We start from the raw sequence: 26,958 nt of genomic DNA on the forward strand, positions 1-26,958 counted from the left end.
GCGCAGCAGGGGTCAAAGTAAAAACTGATACCTACCTGCGGCCAGGTGCAACCGAGCAACACGTTCCCCATTGGATGATGTATTCACGTGATTATTTTAAAACATAGAAAGGGACAATTCTGTATTGGTTTGATTTAAAGTGTGTTTAAGTTGGTAAAGGTCGACCTCTGTAAAGGGGTATGGTTGTATACTTCTGCCTCCGTATGGTTATAATGCTTTCTGGGTATAAAAAAAAAAATGGACATTAAATATTAGCCGACAAATCGGGACAGAAACATTTTTTTTTGTTTTCATTTTATTTAGGCCAAAGAATTGTGACGACAGTAAAACGAAGCGATTGACTGAAATAAAAGGCATACTTTTCGTGAAGGCGGACATTACGAGACGATATTTCCAATCCAAAATATTGACGGACATTTCCTAACGGCGGACATAATGTGACCAGTGACGAATTTACCGAGAAAAGGCGCGGACATTTCGTGGCGGCGAACATAATATGACAATTTTTTCGGAAGAAAGGCGGACATTTCATGACGGCGGACACAGTGTGACGATTTTTTCGGACAAAAGGCGGACATTTCGTGGCGGCGGACATAGTGTGACGATTTTTTTGGAAAAAAGGCGGACATTTCGTGACGGCGGACATAACGTGACGATTTTTCTGAAAAAGAGGCGGACATTTCGTGACGGCGGACATAATGTGACGGCGGACAAAACGTGACTCAACAATGCTAAAATATAATAAAAAACTTATTTCATTTCGAAGTTATTAAAACTTCGAATTTCTGGACGCGTTGGATTGACACATTCTAGCGCTTTCACATATTTTAATTTTATTCTTAATACTTAAGAAAAGTGGCAATTTTATTGTGCATTAATGAAAGTATTTAAACTTTAACACAGAAAATTCAGAGTAGAAATGTTCGAAAGCAAAACCCACTCACAGTATTGTAAGTCCGTGCTCAGTGGTGTGTGCAGAGTTTAACAATTGAACACACCCGGTGAATCGTAAACATTAACAATAACAGAGCTCGTGCCCTGTTTACAAAAACAGTTTACGTTTCACGGGTGTGTTCAATTTGTTAAAGTCTGTACACATCACAGAACACGGACTGACAATACTGGTGAGTTGGTTTTGCCTTCGAACATTTCTACTCTGATTTTTCTGGATTATAGATGTAATATTTTGCATTTATACATAACAAAATCGCTATTTTTCTTAAATATTAAGGATAAAGTTAAAATTTGTGCAAGTGCAAAGATGTGTTAATCAAACGCGTCCCGGAATTCGTAGTTCCAATAATTTCCAGATAAAATAAGTTTTTAATTATATTTTCGTGTGAAATGCTATTGAAATATATGTCTTGATATTATACAGAAAATTTGAGAAAATATTAAGTTCAAATCTGTGTCTAAGCACCTTTAACAGGTTTATCCTAACTATAGACAATAGTTTACAGTGTACCTACATTTAATGATTTATATAAATAAATAAAATCCCAAAACCACTCTTTGGGTGCAGCATTAGCCACATTGGTTTATTGGCAGGGATTTTACACAAAGGTATGGCTTGGACTAATAAGGGCCTGTCCATTTTACAAAGAGTTCTGCTAAATTTTGGATTTAAACACACGAGCACGCTTTAGTTGAAGTATGATTTCATATTGGAGAAGGGGAGATTTAATATGCTCAACACAAAGATTTAAAGGATATCTGCTTTGACCTATGACTTACAAACCTTTAACCACGGGTCCCCATTGGTTGAAGTAGGAGTTAGATGAAGCTAAAGGGAAAATATGCTGATGACAAGGATTTTACACAGAGATGACATCTGACCAAGAACTTTAAAAGTCAGAGTCTACTGACCTGTTACCTATAAGCACTATACTGGTAAATATTTCCCGATAAGGATTTTCTTTACATTAACCTTTTATATATAAAATTGCTTCAGGGTAACTGCACATCTTCATCTTCTACTCACATGCACAAGGGGAGAGAAAATATGACATTGACAATGACTTCATAAAGGACTGTTTTGACATCTCTGGCTTAGCAAATCTGTTCAAGGTCACTACATCTTTTAACCATGAGCGCCTTCTGGGTGAAAATATGATCGTGAGAAGGATTTCAAAGGAAGATTTTTTAATTATCATTATTAATTCTCATCCGTAAAAATTGATTGAGGTCACTCACACGAGTATTTAAGGGGCAAAGTTGTAGTCATTTTTTTTGTTTTCTTTTGGATTTTAATCGAAGAAAGGATCAGTGCACTTAAGCTCTGAGAGTTGGATCCCGGTGCTTTGCCAATAATAAATTTCCGAAATTTATACACTTTTTGAATCAGAATTATTAAACAATATCTTAAGAGCAGGGTTTGATATATTATATCACATAAAAATATTAAATAATGCCGAGCGACTCTGATTTTTACGCCAGGGGTCTAGCAGTTTTGTCACATTTCTATTGTTATTCATATGCATACCAGTTTTCAACGACATTGTTTACATCGAGCCGCAACTTGTCCATTCTTCTCATTTGCACAGAATGTGTATTTTGATTTAAACTTATACATATCCAAAGGGCAATGTTGGACAATTTGCGGCTCATATGTAATTTTTTAAAAAATTCTCCAAACTACGGTCGGGTTAGCTACTAAATTAACAGGTCACCGAGTGTCAACCTATTTTGACCTGTTTGATATTACAATCACTTTACTCACGTGACATTCCACTGTTCGATATGCTTTCATTGTGTCTATCAATGGACTTCAGGGTTGTACACATGGATATGTATTTAAGTACAAAATATGACTAAGTATAGACTTTTAATACAGTGAATCCTAAGATTTTTCGAATCTTATAAAACTGTATTAAAAATAGGACAATGCTCTATTTCTTAATACAAGTCTTAACTTACCTTTCATTTTTAAACCAATCAAAAAGTACTCACATTGTGGTCATCCTATTTTCATCATAACAAAAAAAGCACGTGGTAAATAATGGTCGACTCTAGCAGTAAAAATATCGAAAAACTCGTTGTTTTATGGGAAGAAGATCAGAAGGAGTAACTATTAGTACATGTAATTGTAAAAGTTGCTCAAATGCTGCATTATCTATTCTAAAGAAATTTTTATAACTACTGGGGTCTTCTCTTTGCACCTCATCTAGCGATGCATTGTGTGCACCAAGTACATGTACGAGTGTTCCGCCGCTGTTTGCATTACAGTGGGTTTTTTTTTTCAGTTTTAATGCAATGCACAATACGATAACAGATACTGCTAACAGAACCTCGTTTTCCATTATTGAGAGAGAGAGAGAGAGAGAGAGAGAGAGAAATATTGCAAGGGAAACACGTAGAAATCCCTAAAGTCTATTAACAATCTAATAAAACGTATAAACGTGTGTACAGAAAAGTACTATAATACAAATATAATACTTGTATTATACAATAACTACAAAATTAATCTCAACGTTTGTACCGGCCTGAACAACTTCAAAATAATGAAGAATTTTGCAAAAATTTTATTAAGGTCTTAAAGTTTACCTTGTCTTCACTAAATTGTGTTTTTCGTTTAGTATTTTGAAGGAAATTCTGGTATTGCCAGTGCAAATCAAGTGCACGATTAGTATGTAGCTGTGTTAGCTCATGTGGCTTCTGTATTATGGTCTGCAGGCATCTACAGACACATCCCTAAACACTAGTATCATACCTGACAATATTTGGATTGCCGAAATGAAAGAAATATTGAAGACATAAGCGAGTGATTATCGATATACATGTAGTAACGTTGTAGAATTTTCGTTGACCATGTTTTTTAATCTGAAATATACTTGTTCCGTCAATAAAATGTTAATTTAAATTACAGATAGTTTGTATTTCTTGGAGTTTTCATGTTAACCTAGCGACTTGAATTTTAAGTTAAAATTTTATATTTCATTTCCGAATGTTATTTATCTATACATGCATATATTAAAATATGTATCACCGTGAGTACTACATACATGTATAATTTGTTTCACTACACGTTTGTATTACTCTACGTACTACATGTACAGTGAATTACGATTAAATTTAGTGTGACATCGAAGTCATGTAAATGTAAATCTTTCTTAAAACATACATTCATTCTTTGAATTGAAAAACATTCAGCATATAAAACGAAAAATGATAAAGCTAAAGAAAAAAGAGGGGGCATTTTTTATCATATACGAAAACTTAAGATTGATCTAATTCGGTGCTAGGCATCAAACATATGGATACGAATCATGAAAATGATCAATATGTATGGCCATGAATCATTTATTATTTGTGTGAATCATGAAACTACACAATCTTTCTCTCCTCCATTTAAATTCATACTGTAGAATCAATCTGGAAATAATGTGCAAATGTTTACATTCCACTTCCATGCGATTTAAATATCTCCGCCCATCTCTGCGGGTACCTTAAATTCGAAAGTGGTCCAGTTCAAATTTCCGGAATTTAAGGCTTATACATGTTCTTTTCAATGACGTTGTGTGGAATTATAGCAATATGTTTAACAGAATATTCGAAGTATAAATATCAAAATCATATGTATGCACAATAATCATAGATTAATTTAGCAATATAGTCTAATTTAAGGCTTAAAATGGGTGGCCGAAAAGGCTCCAAATGACACTCTAAAGTGCACTCATTCTTTGTTCTTGTTCAAGGTCACTAATAAGTTTCAAGTCGTTTTTTTCTGCATGGCTGAAAAAAAAGCTTTATGTCTGCTAAAGCCTATGACACCAATTATCCCTGATATCCTCTTCGTTGCCATATTAATAACAAGAAGTTCAATGTTAGTGATTACAGTTAAAAAGTATGGCCCAACCTTAATCTACACCAACGGTTCCAGGCTATGGGGTCTGTTATGAATATAACTTAAGAAAGAAAAATAATTTAATTCTCCATCTGATTGGATAGAAAAATTCGTTAATATCGTATAACCTGTGTTGCCTACTTCACAACGTCTTGCATCAAAATTTACATTAAACTTATATTTAAAATTTAAAGAATTTGAAGGCCTTTTTGAAGGGAAAAATCTTTTTTTTTTACACTTAATGATGGAATTTAATTACAAGGAATAAATTTAAAAGCTACTCACTACGCTGTTTATAAAGCGTAAACTGCCCCAACACAGGTTATACAGTATAACTTGGGTAACTAATAAATTCATTCCCCCCCAAAAAAAGAATTTCATTCATGTAAATAAATGAAGATAAATATGTATACCTACAATGTTTTGTACATATCAATTTTTATCATAATTACTTAATTTTTAGACGATTTCAATGCATACATAAATTTTTTTCTATGTTAAACCTTTGAAACCTTTTTTTGCTCACACCTTAGCTGCGAGGGATCACCAACAGGACAAAATTAAATTCACACATGATGAATGTAGTAACAAGTTAATAGTTTATTCATGAACATTAAGACATTATCAATTAATCAAGCAGACAATTATGGTTCTATTATGGTTTATTACTTGCAACAGGGGGCTTTCTTTTTATGACGTAATTAGCCATTAGAAAGAACATATATGATTTCAAAACTGTCTGCACACATAGTTACACGTGCTTGATAATACTTACAAAACTCTTTATTTTTGGCTAAAGTAATAGTTTTCATCAAAAATTAGAAAGGGAGAGAGTTTTGTTATTAGTGTTTTCTTTTTTGTCAAAATAATCTGTCCCGAGGTTATTCCAGTTTTGGAATGAAATATATGGAGATAACTAACAGTATTCAAGCTCAAAAGTCCATTAAACATTACAAAATAGGTGCAAAGCAAACACGGATCTCCAAAACATCAGAGGTTGGATCAAGTGCCATGGAGGAGTGAGCATCCCCTGCCGACCGGTCACACCCGCCGTGTGCTCCTTGTCATGATTAGGAAATAACAGAAAAATCTGTCGACAATTCAGAGTGTAAATAATGGCCTAACAATTAGTATGAAAAACGTCAGTCAGCATTTGACTCAATGATAAATTGTCTTTGCTGACAAGGTCATTGTATAGACCATAGATCTTACGAAATGATGACTTTAAACGAGACTGCTGATATATTTGTTTCATCAACTTGTTTGTCAATAATTTACCTCGTTTTAGAAATTGTACATACGTAGAGCATGCTCTTGCGTATCGAAGCAACTGAGAGATATAAACCCTGCAAAAGTAAGGGAAGTTGACGATTGAAAAGTTAAAGTCGTCACGTTTATCATAAAGCTTGGTTGTTAGATTACCATTAACGTCTTTTTCAAGTAAAATATCCAATATGAAACAGGTGTGTTAGACTTTGTAGTATCTTTTATCTCAAACTCACCGGGATTTATCGTATCGACATATGAATGGAAATAACTATTGTTAATTGACAATACGTCATCGATATATCTAAATGTCGAGTTGAAAACCACAGCAAGTGTTTTCTTCTTTTCACATATAAGATTTTGAACAAATTCTGCTTCATATGAATACAAAAAAGGTCTGCTAATAACGGGCGGAACCAGCTAGAATGAGGGCTTATTTAAATTACCTGTGACTCCAAATCAAGCTAAAATTGAGATTGTAGTTGTCAAAACTAGATAATTAAAGCCTTTGCTCTAAATCTTGTTCGAAGGTTGTCCAGATATTATTAAGTTATGGAACTGGTATGAGTGAAATAGCAAATTTATGGTTCCGAAGGGAGAAAACTATTTGCTTAAAAAATATGCTATCGTACGAACTATCTTGTTAATGTGTAACCTTTTGATGGACGAACTAATGTGTATGTGTAGATTTAGCGCCATATTGAATAAACATGTGCATTTGAACTCGGCGTTATATTTAACGAACCAAGCCATCCAAACATGGTGTCAGAAGTGTAGAAGTCGCCAGTATGCCGAAGTTCAACTCTCCAGAAAATTTCGCCTTCACCAGGCCGAATGAGTGGCCGGAATGGAAGCAGCGATTCACACGTTTTCAGATCGCGACGAAGCTGAATAAATACAGATAAGTTTTCTTATTTACGCCATGGGACCGGAAGCAGAGGGAATATTTAAGTCCGCATTCTCTAATGGTGATGAGAAGAAGTTCAATAAGGTTCTTGAAAGTTTTGACAAATATTTTGTTCCAAAGAAAAACGTGATTCATGAGCGCGCCAAATTCCACATCCAGAGCAAGGGCCAGGGAGAGTCAGTTGAGGAATTCAGCCGAAGCTTGCACGAGTTGGCGGCGCACTTTGATTAAGAACGACCAAATTCGTGACAGGTTAGTTGTGGGCATTATCGACGAGGAACTAAGCGAGAAACTACAGCTTGAATCTGAAATTACACTCACAAAAGCTGTCGAGATGGCACATAATTCAGAGTTAGTGAAACATCAGATTAAAGACTTACAATCTAAGAACTTGGATGCAGTGAGAGTTAGGCAGCAAAATGGCTAACACCCTAAACACAATTACAGCAGACAGCCTAAAGCTAAGGAAAGAGTTTACAATAACTGTGACAAGTGTAATATGAAGCACAATCCTGGAAACTGTCAGGGAAGAAATGTTTAAAGTGTGGGGAAAAAAAGGACATTTTAAGATATTTTGTCGAAGTAAACCCAAACACCTAGAGGAAGTTCAAGATGCATGTTCATCATCTGATTCATTTTACATGGGTTCATTTGACCTAAGCGAGTCAGACAATACAGATGTGTGGACGGTAAAGCTGAAGGTGTGTCGAAAATACACTACATTTAAGACTGACACTGGTGCTGACACATCGGTGATAACGGAAACGACATATAATTCATTGCCAGTAAAGCCCAAACCACAGGCTTCAACAAATCAGTTGTACAGCCCAGGAGGGTCAGTAGAATGTAAAGGGATGTTCGTTGCTAAGACTTTTCACAAGAACACTGAGTTTCATTTTCGAGTGTATGTGCTTAAGAACTCTAACAGTGGTTCTAATTTGCTCAGTCGAAGTGTTGCACACAGTATGGGTTTCGTGATGAAAAATGAGGAAATACGGGATGTGTTCGGTACACATGGATGCGTAAAGGGCTCACCTGATATGAAAACGCTTAAGCCCTGAGCCACTCCATATTGTGTCACAACAGCACGTAGGATTCCTTTTCCATTGATGCCGAAGGTCGAGGCAGAACTAAACCGAATGGAGAATGCTGGAATCATTGCGAAAGTCACAGAACCGACAGATTGGTGCGCACCAATCGTGACAGCATTCAAGAAAAATGGGGATGTTCGTTTGTGTGTTGATCTTAAGAAACTGAATCAGGCAGTCAAGCCTTACATGTTGGCCAACTTGGATGACATTGCCCCGAAGTTGAGCAAGGCTACAGTCTTTTCAAAGCTTGATGCTAGTAGTGGTTTTCACCAGATACCTCTAGCTCCAGAGAGTTGTCACCTCACTACCTTCATAACTCCCTTTGAACGATACTGTTTCCAGCGAGTACCTTTCGGGATAACGTAAGCCCCTGAAATATTTCAGCGTCGTTTTTCCGAGATATTAGCAGATATCAACGGAGCGGATGCTATCATGGACGATATTATCGTATACGGAAGTACTGTGGAGGAGCATGACGAGCGTTTGGACCTTGTACTGGACCGTATTAAGGAAGTTGGTCTTAAACTTAACAAGAGGAAATGCGAGTTCAGGAAACAGAGCATCGAATACTTTGGACACTTGATTAGTTTAGATGGGATCAGTCCATGTCCAGAACGTGTGCGTGCAATACGTGATTTGGCTGCACCAACAAATGTGACTGAACTGAAGAGAATACTTGGAATGGTGAATTATCTTGGTCGATTTTTACCAAATCTTTCTACGGTTATGCACCCCCCAACTGACCTTATGAAGAGTGACTCGGTATGGATATGCGAAAAAACCCCAGGAAGAGGCCTTCGAAAGGGTGAAGGATATGCTAACAAAAACACCTGCATTAGTCTTCTACAATTCTTCAAAGCCAGTCGTGATTAGTGTAGATGCCAGTAACTTTGGCCTAGGAGCTGCCATATTTTAGCAGTTTGATGGTCAACTTAAACCTATTGCGTTTGCTTCGAGGAAACTAACACCGGCCGAAACCAAATATGCACAGATCGAGAAGGAGTGTTTAGCATCTGTATGGGCCTGTGAGAAGTTCGAGCGCTACATCATTGGACTCGATTCATTCAAACACATCACTGATCACAAACCTCTCGTTCCGCTTATTAACACTCAAGCTCTAGACAGGACACCGGTGAGATGTCAAAGACTTTTGATGCGTTTGCGCAGATTTAATCCAATAGCAGAACACATGCCAGGGAAAAATCTTGTGGTTCCAGATACTCTTTCCAGGAGTCTGCTAACTGGAAATGCTGAGGATACAGAGGAGGAAGTCAATCTTCATGTAGACTGTGTTGTAAAAAAAATCTTCCGATATCTGACCAACGACTGAGCGCATTCGATTAGCAACAGCAGATGATCCAGAGATGTCTGAAGTTTTGAAGAAGACTCAGAACTGGTGGCCAGACCATGAGAGATTACCGAGAGCAGAAATCCGACCATACTTTTCCGCACGATCCGAATTGTCTGTCTGGAATGGTATTCTAATGTACAGAGATCGAATCGTTATTCCAAAGGCACTTAGACCAGAAACATTGAAAGACGCACATTCTGGACACTTAGGTCTGAACAAATGCCGAGAACGCGCGCGAGGAGCTGTATGGTGGCCAGGAATTTCAACCGACATAGAGCGTACTGATAAGTCCTGCGAATTCTGTCTTGTTCATCAGTCAAAACAGAACCGAGAACCGTTGAAGACCATAGTCCTTCCTGATCGTCCATGGCAAAAGATTGCTGCAGATCTGTGTGAGCTGAAGGGTAGACATTTCCTAGTAGTTACAGACTATTTTTCTCGTTATCTGGAAATTGCATACCTGGATTCGTTGACTAGTGCTCACGTAATTGGAAAACTCGAGAATATATTAACTCGTTGGGGTATTCCAGAGGAATTGGTAACCGACAACGGCACCCAGTTTACGTCAGACTCTTTCAAGAAGTTCGCAGCTAAGTATTGATTCGCGCATACAACCACCAGTCCTCACTACCCAAAAGCAAACGGCGAGGCTGAGAGCGCTGTCAAGACTGCGAAACGTATATTACGGCAGGATGACATCTTTGTTGCGCTTATGGCGTACCGTTAAACACCCATATGGACAACAGGAGTCAGTCCAGCCGAACATATCATGGGACGCAGAATTCAAACCGTTGTTTCAGTCAAACCAACTTCACTGGTACCAAATTGGCTGGACTTGGACCAGGTGAGGAGACAGGACGCGTGTTCGAAGGAAACTACCAAGTTTCAGTATGACAACCGATTTGGGTTAGGAAACTCCTTCCACTTGGACCAGGGGACCAAGTTCGTATTAAGACCGACAAAGAGAAACAGTGGACAGATAGCGGCACAATCACTAGTGCAAATTACAGAACTCGGTCATTCCTATGGAAGTCGATCATGGAATATTGAGGAGAGGCACTTGCGTGAATACAGAATCGCCACCTACCGTAAACGTGCCGTATCCGCTAACTGACAGAAAACCAACTGTTTCGTTTGATGCTGAGCCACCCTCTGAGCCGCCTAGCCGGGAAGTTACATCACCTCCCGTGAAGTCCAATACCATAACTCGTTCGGGTTGCGTCGTTCACAAACCCAAAAGATTCAACGACTACATGTACGAATGAATTTGTGAACTCTGTGTTATATTATTCTGATTTGTATGTAACAAGTAATGCATGCATGCAAGATGAGTTTTATTTGTAGCTTATGTTTCTATTCTAGTCAATTGCCTTGAAATCCTAGTCATATAGGTTCAGAGGGGAGATGTTTAGTAAATGTGCTATCGTACGGACTATCTAGTTAATGTGTGACCTTTTGATGAACGACCTAATGTGTATTTTTAGCGCCATATTGAATAAACATGTGCTTTTGAACTCGGCGTTATATTTAACGAACCAAGCTATCCAAACACTATTTTCCGAGGCGGCCGAGGGAATTAGTCCTATTGGACACTAAAACGTCACGTCAGGTCAGAGGTCATAGGGGAAAAATACATCCGGGTTCTTCATACCTGTAAACCATCGAACGATTGATTGATTGATTGTATGTTGTTTTACGTCCCATTCGAGAATTTTTCACTCATATAGAGACGTCACCATATACCGGTGAAGGGCTTCAAATTTTGACCTTTACTCGGCACTCAGGGCCATTGAGCAGTGAGGGATCTTTATCGTGCCAACGCCTGCCGTGACACGGGGCCTCGGTTTTTAAGGTCTCATCCGAAGGACCCGCAACTTTCACTTCAAAGTGCCGAGCGCATGGCGAAGGAACAGTTGCTACCCATTTTTTATCGACTTGGGTCTGTCGCGGCCGAGATTCGAACTCACGACCTCCCGATCACGGAGCGAGCGCTCTACCGACTGAGCTACCGTGAACGGTACCATCAAACGAAGACAACTGATCATCAGGTTTATAACCGATTATAACACATTTATCAAGCACGTAAGTTGAAAAATTATAGCAGTCAGAAAAAAAAATGTTCTAAGGTTACTATCGAGAGTTCAAGATTACATGTATAAAGCTTCATTCATTTTTCTTAAATTTAATTAATAAACCACAAGCCTAATTTTTTTTTTTTTTTTTATATATAAAAAAAGGTTTTTGGTGACGGGAATACTAATGCATAATTTCAGATATTCAGCACTTATGAATGTCGGTAAATGTGCTTTTTTGTGTTGTGTTTTACTTACGTTGTTACAGTTTTTTTTTTACAACTTCCAACAGTTTTGTGCTAATAATCACAAACTCTGTTTTAATCTTATCATGTCCACAAGGAGCTGTTGTGTGAAAGGATGCACAAACAGCTGGTATACATTAAAAAATAGAGACAACAGTTTTGTTCAATTCATAATACAAATTATGGAACAGAAAGATGTATTTGTGAACCTCCATTCCATTTCCATCTGTGGCAAAAGACCCTTATGCAAGAGCTGTCTGGGTGAAAAATGTAAATCGTTCCTCAGGGAATCGAAACATGGAGCCAGATTTCTACTACTCGAAGGTGTGCTCATGCCATTTTTATAGATGGGAAACCAACAACACTTAATCCCTACCCTGCTCTACACATGGGTGACTCTAATCCACTAAAGCAAAGAGGAGTTCCCCCCCCCCCCCCAAAGAAAGAAATGATTTCTCTCATGCAATCAAAAAAAAAAGAAGAAAATTTCAAGATGAAGTGAGAGAGAATGATCATCAATTGGACAAAGATGATTTAAAACAAAGAGTTTCTTTTGATCATGATTATGTTGAAGTTTGTGAATCTTGCATGTACATAGTGTTGAAATTTAAATCTTAAATCAAAGTTCTTGAATATGAACTCGCCAAGTCAAAGGAAGAGAATCACAATTAAGCTAAAGAGAAAAAACATTCAATGTAAAACCTACTGACATTTTAAAATCTGACAAAAAAGTGAGGTTTTATTCAGTTTTTCCTTCACTGAGTTCATTCAATGCTCTACATAATGCCCTTGAACCTAAGTTGAAAAGTGTAAGATACTGGAAGGGTCCATCGTTTAATTACACTGAAACACAAGATTTTCAAGAAATCTAGGGCTTACCTTGTTATAGTACGTATATAAACAAGGGAAATTTAAATTGAATACTTGAATTTTCAAGAATTATACACATTGCAACAAATAGACAAGAACTTTCTGCAGATCTAGCATCATTGCTGACTAAGTTGAGTGTTTTTTTTTTTTTATCGATTTGAAAGATGACGTGAATAACTGGACCTATATTAAGAAGCAAAGAAACTTCATTTAAAGCCGGCCAACATTTGACTGATTTACGCCGAATCAGCAGTATTTCGGCAATATTTTTGGGGTATGACCTTTTTGGAAAGGCGTTTGGTTTCACTGGCGGCCCTTTTTGTGGAAACCTTTTTTTATTTTAGGAAATCAGAGAAACAATGTTTTGTGGGCCAAAGAGGGTTATAATCCTTGATAAGGGGCAATGATTAATGTTTCATCTGACGGATGCTAAATTTGAAATATGTAAAAGGTTTAAATATGCGTGAAATATGAATTAAACATCAAAAGGACAATAATCTACATCTATTTCGTCTGTAAAAACAGTCCCGTGCAAAAAATTTAATACAGTAAAACGTATTATAGATGTACACCAGTTGCCCCATTTACACAAATAGTCGCTTAGATCACTGTTTAAAAAAGTTGTAGTACCTTCCATATGACTTCACTACATTGTACATGTTTGCAAATTCTTTGGATATTGTTTATCTAAGCACTTTATTTGCCTTAGTACTGAATAACGTTTTATTACAATAAAATTTATCCAGAAACCTTTCAAGTTAGTATTCTAGCCCTCTGTAAGTAATTCGAATGTGCGTATATGAAAACAATCTCGATGTAACAGCTTCTTACACCTATGTTTCTTTAATTTCAATTTGAAATTTTTTTTTTAAAATAGACAACCGGTAGAGCTACAGTCTCGTCAGTTCCTTCTGGTTTAAGTGTGTTTATTAAGAATACTTTTTGATTTCATTTTCTTTGTCAGGGGTCTTTCGAGTATTAAAAGACAACTCTTGAAACACTAAACTTCTACTATTTCCGTATTTAACTATTAAGTATCTGTGACGTTGTTGCCTTACCTCTCTTAGGTTGGACTGTAGACAGGTCAACATAGAAATTGTTAAACCGAAGCAAACGTTTGTTGGACTTTCTATTAGTTATCAATAAATACAAAGATATTAGCGTATAACAAACACAGACATATTCATTTGGGTTTTCCTAACTTAAAGTTCGATGTAAAGTTTAATTTGTTTACAGAGATTCCTTACCTTGATTAAAACATTATATAAAAAATTTCCTTAACATTATGTACGATATAAGGGTTTTTTCGTAACTATATATAATTGTTTACAGTGTGTCTACAGATTTATATAAATAAATGAAATCAAAACGTATCAATGGTTCATAAATAAAGCTATTTTTATTGAGAAAGGGTATATATGAACAATCTCTCTTTCTGTAATTTATCAAAAGTTTAAAGTAAACTAATTCAGAGAATTTGAGGAAAAAGAAGAGCATGCGCAGTTCGGAAAGGGGGTGTAACCCCCCCCCCCCCCCGATTTGTAGAATTATTAAATGTATACATGTATATTGAAGCAAATATGGATATAAAGATTTGATTGCCTATTCTTCAATATGTGAAGAGAAGATTCTCTTTAATACATGTACATAGAATATTTAGATTTCAAGATAGAATTTTTTGCTAGTCAATGTTGGCTTTAGTGCCCAATATATTGCTATGTTTGACAAGCTAATTCAGAGAATTTTTGTCCCCCGCTTAGGGAAAAAAGAAGAGCATGCGCAGTTCGGGGGGGGGGGGGGGTCACACTGCCTCCCTGTATTGAAGTGTGATTTCATATTGGAGGAGGGGAGAGTTAATATGCTCAACACAAAGATTTAAAGGATATCTGCTTTGACCTTTGACTTACAACCCTTTAACCACGGGTCCTCACTGGTTGAAGTATGGGTTAGATGAAGCTATAGGGAAAAATATGCTGATGACAAGGATTTCACACAGAGATGACATCTGACCAAGAACTTTAAAAGTCAGAGTCTGCTGACCCGTTACCTATAAGCAATAAACTGGTAAATATTTCCTGATAAGGTTTTTTTTTCACCTTAACCTTTTATATATAAAATTGCTCCAGGGTAACTGCACATCCTCATCTTCTACTCGCATGCATTTCATGTTTAGCCAGATTTGGGCCAAGGGGAGAGGAAATATGACATTGACAATGACTTCATAAGGGACTTCTTTGACCTTTCTGGTGTAGCAAATCTGTTCAAGGTCACTTCACCTTTTAACCTGAGCGCTTTCTGGGTGAAAATATGATCGTGAGAAGGATTTCACAGAGACATGTTTTTTTTTAATCATTATTTTTCATCCGTAAAATTTGATTGAGGTCACTCACACGGGTATTTTAGGGGCGAAGTTGGAGTCACTTTTTTCGTTTTTCTCTCAGCTTTTAATCGAAAAATTTGTTCTTGTTCAAGGTAACTAATAAGTTTCAAGTCGTTTTTTTCTGCATGGCTGAAAAAAAAAATGTTTTACGCCTGCTAAAGCCTATGACACAAATTATCCCCGATATCATCTTCGTTGCCATATAATAACAAGAAGTTCAATGTTAGTGATTACAGTTAAAAAGTATGGCCCAACCTTACTCTACACCAACGGTTCCAGACTATGGGGTCTGTTATGAATAGAATTTAAGAAAGAAGAATGATTTAATTCTGCACCATTTGATTGGATAGAAAAATTCGTTTATATCATATAACCTGTGTTGCCTACATCACAGTGACTTATGTCAAAACGTACATTTAACTTATATTTAAAATTTGAAGAATTTACAGGCCTTTTTGAAGGGAAAAATCTTATTATTTTTTTTTACACTTAATGATGGAATTGAATTACAAGGAATAAATTTAATAGCTACTCACTACGCTGTTATAAAGCGTAAACTGCCCCAACACAAGTCATACAGTATAACTTGGGTAACCATTAAATTGATTTTAAAATAAATTTAATTTCATTCATGTAAATAAATGAAGATAAACATTTATATCAATGTTTTGTACATATCAATATTTTATCATACCCTACTAAATTTTTAGACGATTTCAATGCATACATTAATTGTTTTCTATGTTAAACTTTTGAAACCACTTTTTGCTCACACCTTAGCTGTGAGGGATCACCACCAAGACAAAATTAAATTCACACATGATGAAGATATTAACAAGTTAATAGTTTATTCACCAACATTAAAACATAATAAATTTATCAACCAGACATTTCTCAATCTACAATTATGGTTCTACAATTATGGTTTATTAGATGCAACAGGGGGCTTTCTTTTTATAACGTCATTAGCTATCAAAAAAGATGATATATAATTTCAAAACTGTCTGCACACATAGTTACACGTGCTTGATAATACTTACAAAACTCTTTATTTTTGGCTAAAGTAATAATTTTCATAAAAAATTAGAAAGGGAGAGAGTTTTGTTATTAGTGTTTTCTTTTTTGTCTAAATAATCCGTCCCGAGGTTATTCCAGTTTTGGAACCAGCTAGAATGAGGGGTTATTTAAATTGCCTGGGACTACAATTCAAGCTAAAAAGAGAGATTGTTGTTGTCAAAATTAGATCAAGCCTTCGCTCTAAATCTTGTTCGAAGGTTGCCCCGACATTATACAGTTATAGAATTGGTATGAGGGAAATAGAAAATTTATAGTTCCCAAAGGGAGGAAACTATTTCCCGAGGCGGCCGAGGGAAATAGTTTCCTGACGAGAGGAACCATAAATTTGATGATTCCCGAGTACCCATGCATTCCATAACTGTTTTACTATACCGAAACAATCATAAAAGATTTATAAACCAGAGGGATCAGACATTTAAAAAAAACAATATAGGGAGATTCAAATAATCACAAATGATGTAACTACAATTTTGTTAGAAATCTGATGCATCTATAACGAGGAAAATTACAACATTTAAGAATAAAATATAATTTCATTGATATTTCAAAGAATTATTGTTGTAACTATAACGTCAAAACGTGCGTTGTCAAAATTTTGCAAAAATTTGACAACGCACTTTTTTGACGTCATAGTTACATCGCTAATCACATTACGTCACACACTCGAGATTCCTTGAACGGTCCGCCCACTGAGCATTTTAATTGGTTAAAATTAATAATAAATATTTATGAGCTCGAAGGAGTAGTCCCAGGTAGTAGCTCTGATTTTACAGGAAGTAGTCCTCATATAAGGGAAGTAATATCTTCTCAGGAAAATAGACAGTTTAAAGGTATCAATTTTATTTAGAATAATAACAGTAGGTTGTTTGTTTATTGTTTAACGTCCCATTCGAGAATTTTTCACTCATATGGAGACGCCACCACTTGCTGGTGGAGAGCTACAAATTTTGACCTATACTCGGCACTTTAATTTGGGCCATTAAGCAGTGAGGGATCTTTTTCGTGCCAGCACCTACTGCGACACGGGACACCGGTTTATACGGTCTCTTCCGAAGGACCGGTCTCCACGTTCCACAGTGGGATTCGAACCCGCGACGAACGGATCGGCTCCTTACTCCGCGACTCTAGAGCAAACACCCTAACCACTGCGCCACGCGGGCGACTAATAACAGTAGATGAATAATAATAATATATCGAGGTTGAGCATGTGTTTGAATTTCAGAAATAAAAGTTTCGAGTAAGGAATATATTTGAAATTGATCCAAAAGTAACGTCACAACTGCTATTATCTTTAATAAGCGAAAATTGTTGTATTTATGCCTCTTTTCATTTTGACTTTTCCCCTAAAATTTCATTCAGATATATCCAATTCTTTATAAAATATTAAAATAAACACAACGTCGGGTCTCTTCTATCGCTGCACGGGAAGAATGAACCGACGTTGTTATTACGTTTCTCTTCGACATTCATTTTGAGTCTGATAATACATAAGATTTTTGCAAAAAGGAAATTCAATGAAGTTAGAAATAATATTTGGACAAAGTTCAAACAAATTTAATACTACAACACAAAACAAGGCGGTTTATAGCAAAATAGCAATAAAGATTATTAAAAGAAGAGAGGTTAAAAAGATGAACTGAAAATGAATGCCAAAAGTAATAAGTTATAACGTCAGTAACATTCTTGCCCTGATGCGTTAGACAAAACCTAACGTTGTATTTATCTTTATATTTTTAAAAGTATTTTATATATAGGTGACTCTCGAAGATCAAGGGACCGTAAGAAAAGCTCGAGAGATCGAGGGGTTTGAGAGATAGAAAGTGAATAAAATCCGGAATTTGCAGTTCTGATCATCATTGTTCTACTTTTATAGATACCGGAAGTGTATGTTGATAATGTCATTGCACCTTTGCATTCGTGTTTTACGGGTAATTCACTAGATTTCAACAACATTGATCGTATTTTGAATAAATGAAATGATTTCTTTAAGTTTCAATATTTATTTGTTCTCATTTCTTGACTACATGTAACCTGAATAGCAATTGTCGATGTGGCTATTCCCCGGGCTTGATCGGGTCCTTCACCAGATTGCTCGTAATTAATCGGTATTCAGTTCTTAATTAAAATAGGATTTCTTGTGCATTGCAATGTTTGTCATACTGGGATTTTGTAGTCTCTAATAAAAGTTCATAATCTATAGAGAATTATTAACTTAAATTATTTTATCATCTCGCTGTCAAGTCAAAATAAGTTGTGAAACGATTTGTATATAATTTACCAATTATCAACACTCGGACGACTCACGGGTGTAGTGTCATCTAGGTAAACACCCAATTTACACGTCCATGAAAGCCCCAGGCATTCTTTGTTATGCAGGTAAGTCCAAACTGCATTAATTTGGTGTGTATACATGCGCAATCAAAAGAGAGATAGAGAGTAAAAAAAAACAAAACAAAACAATGAAATGTGTGTAACGGGATCAAGGTCTTAGTTCGAGAGATAGAGAACTTCGAGAGATCGGGCTTGGATTTCTCGAAAAAAAAAACCTTAAGTTAAATCTCAGACTTAAGTCTGAGTTTTTGCTCAAATTTCTGAGAAAAATCTTAGCTGAATTTTTTCCGAGGATTTGAGATTAAACTTGTGTAAAAACTTAATTTTTTTTTTTTTCGAGAAATCCAAGCCGGAAGTTCGAGAGATCAGAAGTAAATTTGCTTGGTTATATAGAGCAAAAAAAAAAAATAAAAAAAAATAATAAAATAAAAAAAAAACGGGACCAGAGTTTTAATATAAAAAATCGGAGTTCGAGCCATCGAAAGTCACCTGTTATTAAAAGATTTTTAAGGCAAAAATTAGGATAGATAGGGGTGTTAGTATGTCAAATTTTGTTGGTAACATTTGATTGTTCAAAATTTTGCGGCAGTTGTAACATTACAACATAACTTGGATCAACCCTCGTACATTGTACTTCAATTATAGTGTGCCATGCTTCGTTTACGAGTAACCTCTATAGCTTGCTCGAAATTTGAAGACTGTTATTAAAGTATCATCTCCTGTTGTAATATTAAAAAAGTACAAGACGATAAATAACTAACTGCATAATTTTGGAGACTGTTTGAATTACATTTCGCCAGAAATACCAGGTACTGCATAGTGATAGTGATCATTGATTGTGACAATTAGGGATTTATTTAGCACTGACAATTAAATACATTTACTCTATGATTTATAACTGAGTACTAGATTAACTATTTTGTTTTTCCGTGATCATCCTTTTTTCTTTTGCTCATAGGTGATATATCTTCATCTAACAAAGCCCAACCTTTACACCAGAACCCCATAACCAAGGGCTATGAATTTCACAATTTTAGAAAAGGCAGCCTTGCTCATCGTAACTATGCACTTAGTTTATCTGCTAAATACTTAGCAGCAGAAAAGATTTTCAAATAATTTATTTTCACTAAATAAACAGATCCCTGCCCTAACACCAGAGCCACTGGCCCAGGGACCATGAAATTAACAATTTCATGGCCATGCAATCTTGCTCATCAAAACCATGCAATCAGTATGCCACTATGTTTGCTTAATACCTAGGGGCAGAGAGGAAGTTTTGCAAAGAAATAATACATTTTCACTATAAATCAATAGAGCCCCGCCCTAACACCAGAAGCTCGTACCCAAACAGCCATGAATTTCACAACTTAAAACTATGGATGGGTATCGTCAAAAATTTCGTATCGCGATATTATCGCGATATTTTTTCCCCCTCAAAATATCGCGATGTGATATTTTGGAGCACAATGTTTGTTTGATTTATAAGCAATTACACCTTATTTTTTTCATTTTTATTGTAAATAAATGAAAAAATCAATCATTTCATAATGCATTTAATGTGTTTATATTGAAAAAAATTAAAATCAAACTGCAGAAAACAAATAACAAGAAAATAAAATATTACTTATAATAAACTATTCGAACTCGAATGGTTACAAACTTTCCTGTTCTGTTTGTAAATAAAGAAAAATTGATTGGCTGATTTAACTCAAAACACAAAAGTCAATTAGATTTGATTTTTCAGATTAGGGCAGGTTTTTTTTTTAAAGAAAATTAAATTGTCAACGTGCTTCGGCTTTAGACGTGCCCTCTGTGCGCTTAATATATCTCCAGCAGTAGAAAAAACTCTTTCGGAAGGGACACTTGTTGCAGGTATACATAAGTAAGCTCTAGCAAGTTTAGCAACAAGTGGGAATTTAAATTCATTTTCTTTCCACCAAGAAAGAGGATCTTCCTGAAGAGGTATTGCTCGTGCACTTCTGTATTCGTTCACCTGCTGCTCAGCAATCACATTTGGTGATTTTGGAGGCTCAATATCGGTAATGTACACATCACCTAAAAAACTGTGGAGTACAGATTCCATACAATCACCACAACTAGTAGAGGAAAAATCTTCTGCTTTGACTCTCTTTTCGACAGGACTAACAGCCGGAGAATCTGAAAGTGAAGATAGTGAGGGCAGAAGTGGCTCACTCATGACTTCAACATCATCTAATTCAGCATCTTTGTTTTCTTTCTCTCTTTTCACTTTGATAATATTCTGTACTCTAACTTCTAAAACAATATCAGAGTACACCGCTGATCTCTCATTTTCTGATAAAAATGGAAGCATCTTGAATCGATGATCCAGTGCAGAAACAATGCGTAGAGTGTGTTCAATGCGAGCATATCTTTCCTTTAAGTCTTTAAATATAATATTTTTCATACTGCGGACAGTGGGAGTATCATCATTTTGTTCACAAAGCTTGTCCAGAAGTTTATTGTGGAGTGGCAAGATAATGGACAAAGTGGGGGATTTTTCTGAACACAAGAGTGTTGTTTTGTCCTTAAATGGCTTTAACAGCTGGATCACCTCCTCTGCCACAGAAAAGTCATCATCATGGAAAGACTTCAATTCAGATTCTCTTTCTTTTCCTAACTCCTTTGATTTCAAGGTAGCAAATATTGCTACCTGCATTTCAAGAAATCGTGAGATCATATCATAGGCACTGTTCAATCTCGTGCGGACATCCATTATTAATTTGTGTTGAGGTAGTGACAAAGATTCAGCTGTATTCTTTAGCAAAGCTGCTGCAATGTTGCTTCTATGAAAAAAGGCAACAATTTTTCTGATTTTGGGAAGAATATTTTCCAGTCCTTTAACCGCAAGGCATTTTTGACGAGCTAAATTTAATGTATGAGCAAAACAATTAACATGAATGTTTCCAAGGAGTTCACCGGCTTTCATCATATTAGCAGCATTATCAGACACCACTGGTGGAAATCCATAAGAAGTGGGCAGATTCCATTCCTTCACAGCATTTCTCAGAACCTCTGCAACATTTTCTCCTACAATCAGGACAAATATTTTAAAATTCATTTTTTCAAATAATAAAACCAATTATAATATACATGTATACTAATTAATATTTACAATTTATAGCAATTTTCTTAAAATAAGTAATTGATTAAGCAAATAAATAAATATAATCAAATCAAAATTTTAACATTTACTATGAAGTAACCTGTATGGGATTCTGGCATCATCCTGGTTTGCTAAACAAAATTACAAAAATTCCAATCTTTGTCAATATGGGTGGAAGTAATCGTAATGTAGGACTCTGTTGCTCGTGAACTCCAGCCATCAGTGGTCAATGCTTCCTAATAAGGAGTGAAATATTAATTACTTCACTTAAAATATTTATGTAAGATTTTTCTAAAGCTTTTAAACATACTGGTCTATAAATCTGAAAATATTTTATTCACTACAAATTACGCAGTAAATATCTGCTTCACGAAGACTACTTTGAACTTTAACTTTCACATCTGAATACATTTTTGGAATGACAATTTCACTAAAAGTCTTTCTGGAGGGAACCTGGTAACGATTATCCAAACAAGCTATCATATCTCTGAATTCAGGGGAATCAACCATACTGAATGGTCGAAGATCTTTGACAATAAATCTAGCAATTTTTTGCACGTTCCGTTTTTGAAGCATACTTTTTACCAAACAAAGAAACCAAGTTTCCAGATATAGGTGTGTTTACCAAGGGCTTTTTAAATTTTTCTGAAGTAGTCTTCGTAGGATTAGGATCTTCAGCGAGCAAATTCGGATGATGTCTCCTCATGTGACTGTTTAGGTTGGTAGTTCCACCGGGGCATTTCACTTCAATTTTACATTTCGAACATACGGCTATGTTTTCAATAACTTTTCCTGTTTTCTTGTCTTTTTTTACGAAGAAGTATTTCCATACCTCAGATTTACCTCGGGTGAAATTTATTAAATCGATGTCTTCAGAATTAAGTCACCATTTAAACTTCCGGTAATTGTAATTTTAAAGTTTGGTCTATTAAATGATTTATTTCCGGAAATTTTAAACATGTGAAAAATATCGGTATTTTGGTTCCCGTATCGCGCGACAAAAAATCGCAATATACCGGTATACCGTAAAAATCGCACATCCCTACTTAAAACAGCACCCTCGCTCATTATAAATACGAATTTTATTTATTTGCTAAATAGACAGGAACAGAGAAGTTTTTTTTCCCAAATACTTTAAGTATTTAATTGATAGAGTCCCATCCTAACAACCGAACCCCTGACCCAGGGGCCAAAAAATTCACAATTTTGAAAGAGGTATCCTCGCTCATCATAACTCTGCACTTACTTTGTTAGCTTAATACCCACGAGCAGAATAGATTTGCAAAGAATTAATGCATATTTCTCTATTTGATCAATAGAGCCTCGCCCTGATACCAAAACCGCTGACTCCAGGGGCCATGAATTTCACAATTTTGGAAGAGGCACCCCTAGTCCTCATAACCTTGCACTTAGGTTATGTGCTAATTATACAGCTGTAGAGGAGATTTTCAAAGAATCAATGCATTTTCATTAAATGATCAATAGAGTCCAACTCTAACTCGAGAATCTCTGACCCTGAGGCCATGAGTTTCACAATTTTGGTCAAGGAATCATTTCTTTTAATAATCATTCCCACAGTTTGACTGCTTAATGTCTAGAAGTATAATGATTGATTGATTGTATCGAGAATATTTCACTCATGTAGAGACGTCACCATATACCGGTGAAGGGCTTCAAATTTAAACCTTTACTCGGCACTTAGGGCCATTGAGCAGTGAGGGATCTTTATTGTGGCAACGCCCGCCGTGACACGGGGCCTCGATTTTTAAGGTCTCATCCGAAGGACCCGCAACTTTTACTTAAAAGTGCCGAGCGCATGTCGAAGAAACCATTGCTACCCATTCTTTATCGACTTGGGTCAGTCGCGGCCGAGATTCGAACTCCCGACCTCCCGATCTCTCCTGAGCTTCCGTGAACGGTCCCTTGGACTGCAATTATTTGCAGTTTCCGATCATTTTCTTCGCAGAGGATGCACATACTGAAATGAAATTAAATCTACAGATTTATCAAAAGAATATCTAGGTCAACTTCTGTTTTGGGTACGATCGAGCAATTTTTGACTGAGTTATGATCCTTGGACTTGGAAATATTTCAATTATTTGGGGGGGGGGGGGGCATTAGTGTTTCACAAACATCTCTTGTTAAAAAATTGCAGTAATTATGATGGTTTGGCCCAACCCCTCAGGCCCCCGGGAGGAAGACAGAGACAATGAAATTCACAAATTTTGTATCCCTTTGCCCCAGATGCTCCACACCAAAACCAGTTGAAATTTGTTTTAGCGGTTAAGAAGCTGAGAAGAAGCTGAATAATTTCAAAAGTTTACGACCGACGGACGAAAAAGATAGTAGTATGTCACCTGAGTGACCTAGGTGACCTAATAAAATTTGGAGAGGAGTTTGGCCAAGTCATTTTCTTTCATTTAGTAACTCTTTTCCATTTAACCGGGGTCTGTGTTTCCTAGGTGGGTCCAAGGTCATCGGGCACCCCCTCTCTTTGAAATTCTCCCACTTCTCACACACGCACTTGCACGGGAGAAAAGAAGATTTATTAAACATAAATTGGATTTTCAAAATAGACCATATCAGACTCACCTTGCGGCATGAAACTGCCGGGGGTTAATTTCACAAATTTGGTAACGGGTTCATTGCTCATTATTATCATAACCAGGAGTAAAGAATACGATTTTCTAACAACCAAGAGGTCATAAATTTCATGTTTTTAGTACAGGGCTAATGCATGGCTTATCAAGATACATGTAATCATGCAAACAGTTTGAATACTTGATGTCAAGGAGTAAAGAACTTCAAGATGATTTTTGAAAATGTCATTAATTTTGATGGTTAAAGCCACATCTCTGACAAGGGCTATGAAATTCAAAAGCTTCCTCTTTACCAATAAACGGTATTTGTTTAAACAAACATAATTTACATCAGCTTGACTGTTGCATGGAAGAAGATCAAAAGTCGTAGGTTGCACAAAAATGGATCATAGCAATTACAGGTTACCTCGGTGACTCGTTTAATCTGAACAAGTATTTGTTTATTATTGTTAGTGGGGTTTTAGTATTGTTTTGTTTGCTTTTGATAGGTATTTTATTTTTGTTTAGGCAAATAGGTCACCTTAAATAAGGATGTGGCTGGAACTTTTAAATACCATGAACAGTCAGAATGTTTTATCTGCATCGCTAAACTTTAGAGAACACTGGACACAGAAATGGAACTAAGACTTATAGTAAAATGTACTCATATGAGTACTTCCTGTATACAGCAGCTGGAATATTATTCATTTTCCTGTAACATGTGTAAGTAGAATTTTCTCAGGAAAACAGAATCAAGATTTATCTGGAAAAAAACTCTTGCCATCTTTGTCCATAGATGCGTTCTCTAAAATTAAACGTTACTGACGAAAGCGTTTTCAGAGAATATAACCCTTGAATGCTTAGGCAAGAACCTTAGAAGAGGCACCCTTGCACATCATAACCACGCACTCAATATGTTTAATAAATACCCTTGGGCAAACAAGATTTTAAAGAAATTATTAATGCATTTTCAATGTATAATCAATAGATTTCCACCCTGAAACCTCAACCCCTGACCTAGGGGCCATGAAATTCACAATTTTGGAAGAGGCACCCTTGCTTATCGTAACCATACACTTTGTTTGTTTGCTTAATACCCAGGGGTAGAGAAAATTTTCAAAGAATCGATACATTTTCACGATGAAATCAATAGAGCAATAAAATTTACAATTTTGGAAAAGACCCCCTTGCTTATCTTGTTTGTTTGCTTAATACCAAGGAGCAAAGGAGATATAAAAAAATAATGCATGTTCAATCTATACTTATAAATTAATAAATTTTGCAAATAAACTCCGAAAAGGGTGCACCAGAGTTCTTACTTACTCCTCTAAGTATACACTAGATACAAGATGATGTCCGTAAACTATAATTTAGATTTCACTCGCATTGTAAGTATCGTACATTAAATTAAAAGTCTACTTTCATTTTCTATAAACAGCCATGAAATAGCAAAAACGTGAGTACGGTGGCGTTTCCGGTTGGCGGATCTAAGTTACTGGCAATTTTCAATGAAACTGACAACAATCAATTGTTTATTTATTTCATAAAACGTCATCACTGAATTATTCAATCAAAACTTGATTTAAATAAAATAAAAGAAATAAGTTGTGATAGCCGATTAAAATGGGAAATGTGCAAATTATTTTTGTCATTCACCGATCTCAATATTGATGGAAGCTTCTAGACTATCGTATAGCATCGAGCCCGATGTTAAAAGAAAAACGAGGCGATTATAGCTGTACGAACATAAAAAAAAACTTTTGCGTGAATGGTCATTGAATAATGGTAGATCATTGATAAGACTATAAGTTGTTAATATATTTATATATCGAAAGACTATTACATATATATAATAGCTTTTCCTAATAAATTTTAATTTATCAGTAAAAATTGCATATATTCCTCAATGAGAGCATCGTGGCAACGAACCCGAAGTAAAAATTGTACTTCGTAATAAACTAACTTACATGAAAAGAGAAAATTAATGAATAAGGTATAATTCAAATACAATTAAAGTTGTAAAATTGTGTGCTTTAATCAATACATTTCAGTATTTTTTTCTGAATGCACTCAGTCTTCATCCTATTCATAGAGCGTTAACAGCTAATTTTTACACAGGTACTTGGGTCTTGGTTTATAAGTATGTATGTACCTTATGATAAAAAAAAGTAAGTGGAATTTGCCAGTGCTCGACCTTACAACATCAAAAGGGGGGGGGGGGGGGCAACAAGCATCTAATTGAAATTTTACTAAAGCAAAGTACTATACTCAGAAAAGTGGGGACGCAGTGCCCCCCCCCCCCCCCCGCGTTCTACGGGTCTGATAAACCAAGACCCAAGTACCTGTGAATTCTCCCCAAATCAATTTATCAGTAAAATGTGCATATTCGCTGCTTTTATCCTTGACGGAAATGAAAAAAAGGGCAACTGAAGTATAATATCCATAACATAGTATAACAGGTTTCACAATAAACGTCAATTAATGAAATTGTTATTTTTCAAGTTTTTACAAAAGGGGGAGGGGGCTGGGGGTGGAGACGTACATCTACTTCATACGGGATTTTGAACAAAGTATTTTTTTCTGCTATAAGCCTGTTGTCTATCATTAAAAACTACGATATATTTTCTATTGGTAGTGGTACAAATTCAGTTCCCCGCGCTTCCGCGGGATTTCACCTAGTATATATATATAAAAAAATAAAAATCAATATTGTCCCACCTTAACCCCTTACCCAGGGCCATGAAATTCACAATTTTGGAAGAGACATCGTCGTTAATCATAGCCATGTACTAAATTTGTTTGCTTTATATACAGTGGGAGAA

General features: G+C 35.9%; 2 protein-coding genes across 2 annotated transcripts; one reads left to right on the forward strand and one right to left on the reverse strand.

Moving 5' to 3' along the window:
- The first annotated feature begins 9,471 nt into the window (after positions 1 to 9,471).
- LOC133204778 (uncharacterized protein K02A2.6-like) lies at positions 9,472 to 10,059 on the forward strand. The gene has a single exon (XM_061340524.1). The coding sequence runs from the start codon at positions 9,472 to 9,474 to the stop codon at positions 10,057 to 10,059; it is 588 nt and encodes a 195-aa protein (XP_061196508.1).
- Positions 10,060 to 14,572: 4,513 nt separating this feature from the next.
- LOC133204779 (E3 SUMO-protein ligase ZBED1-like) lies at positions 14,573 to 21,785 on the reverse strand. The gene is made up of 3 exons (XM_061340526.1): positions 21,658 to 21,785; positions 20,427 to 21,481; positions 14,573 to 14,692 (listed from the first exon to the last, which is right to left on the reverse strand). Exons 1-3 carry the CDS (start codon positions 21,677 to 21,679, stop codon positions 14,573 to 14,575), a joined length of 1,197 nt encoding a protein of 398 aa, XP_061196510.1. The 5' UTR covers positions 21,680 to 21,785.
- Between the last annotated feature and the right edge of the window lie 5,173 nt (positions 21,786 to 26,958).

This window comes from Saccostrea echinata, unplaced genomic scaffold (genome assembly GCF_033153115.1).
Source record: "Saccostrea echinata isolate AGI-Se365-2 ecotype Australia unplaced genomic scaffold, CSIRO_AGI_Sech_v1 ptg000054l, whole genome shotgun sequence".
In the NCBI taxonomy this organism is placed as follows: domain Eukaryota; kingdom Metazoa; phylum Mollusca; class Bivalvia; order Ostreida; family Ostreidae; genus Saccostrea; species Saccostrea echinata.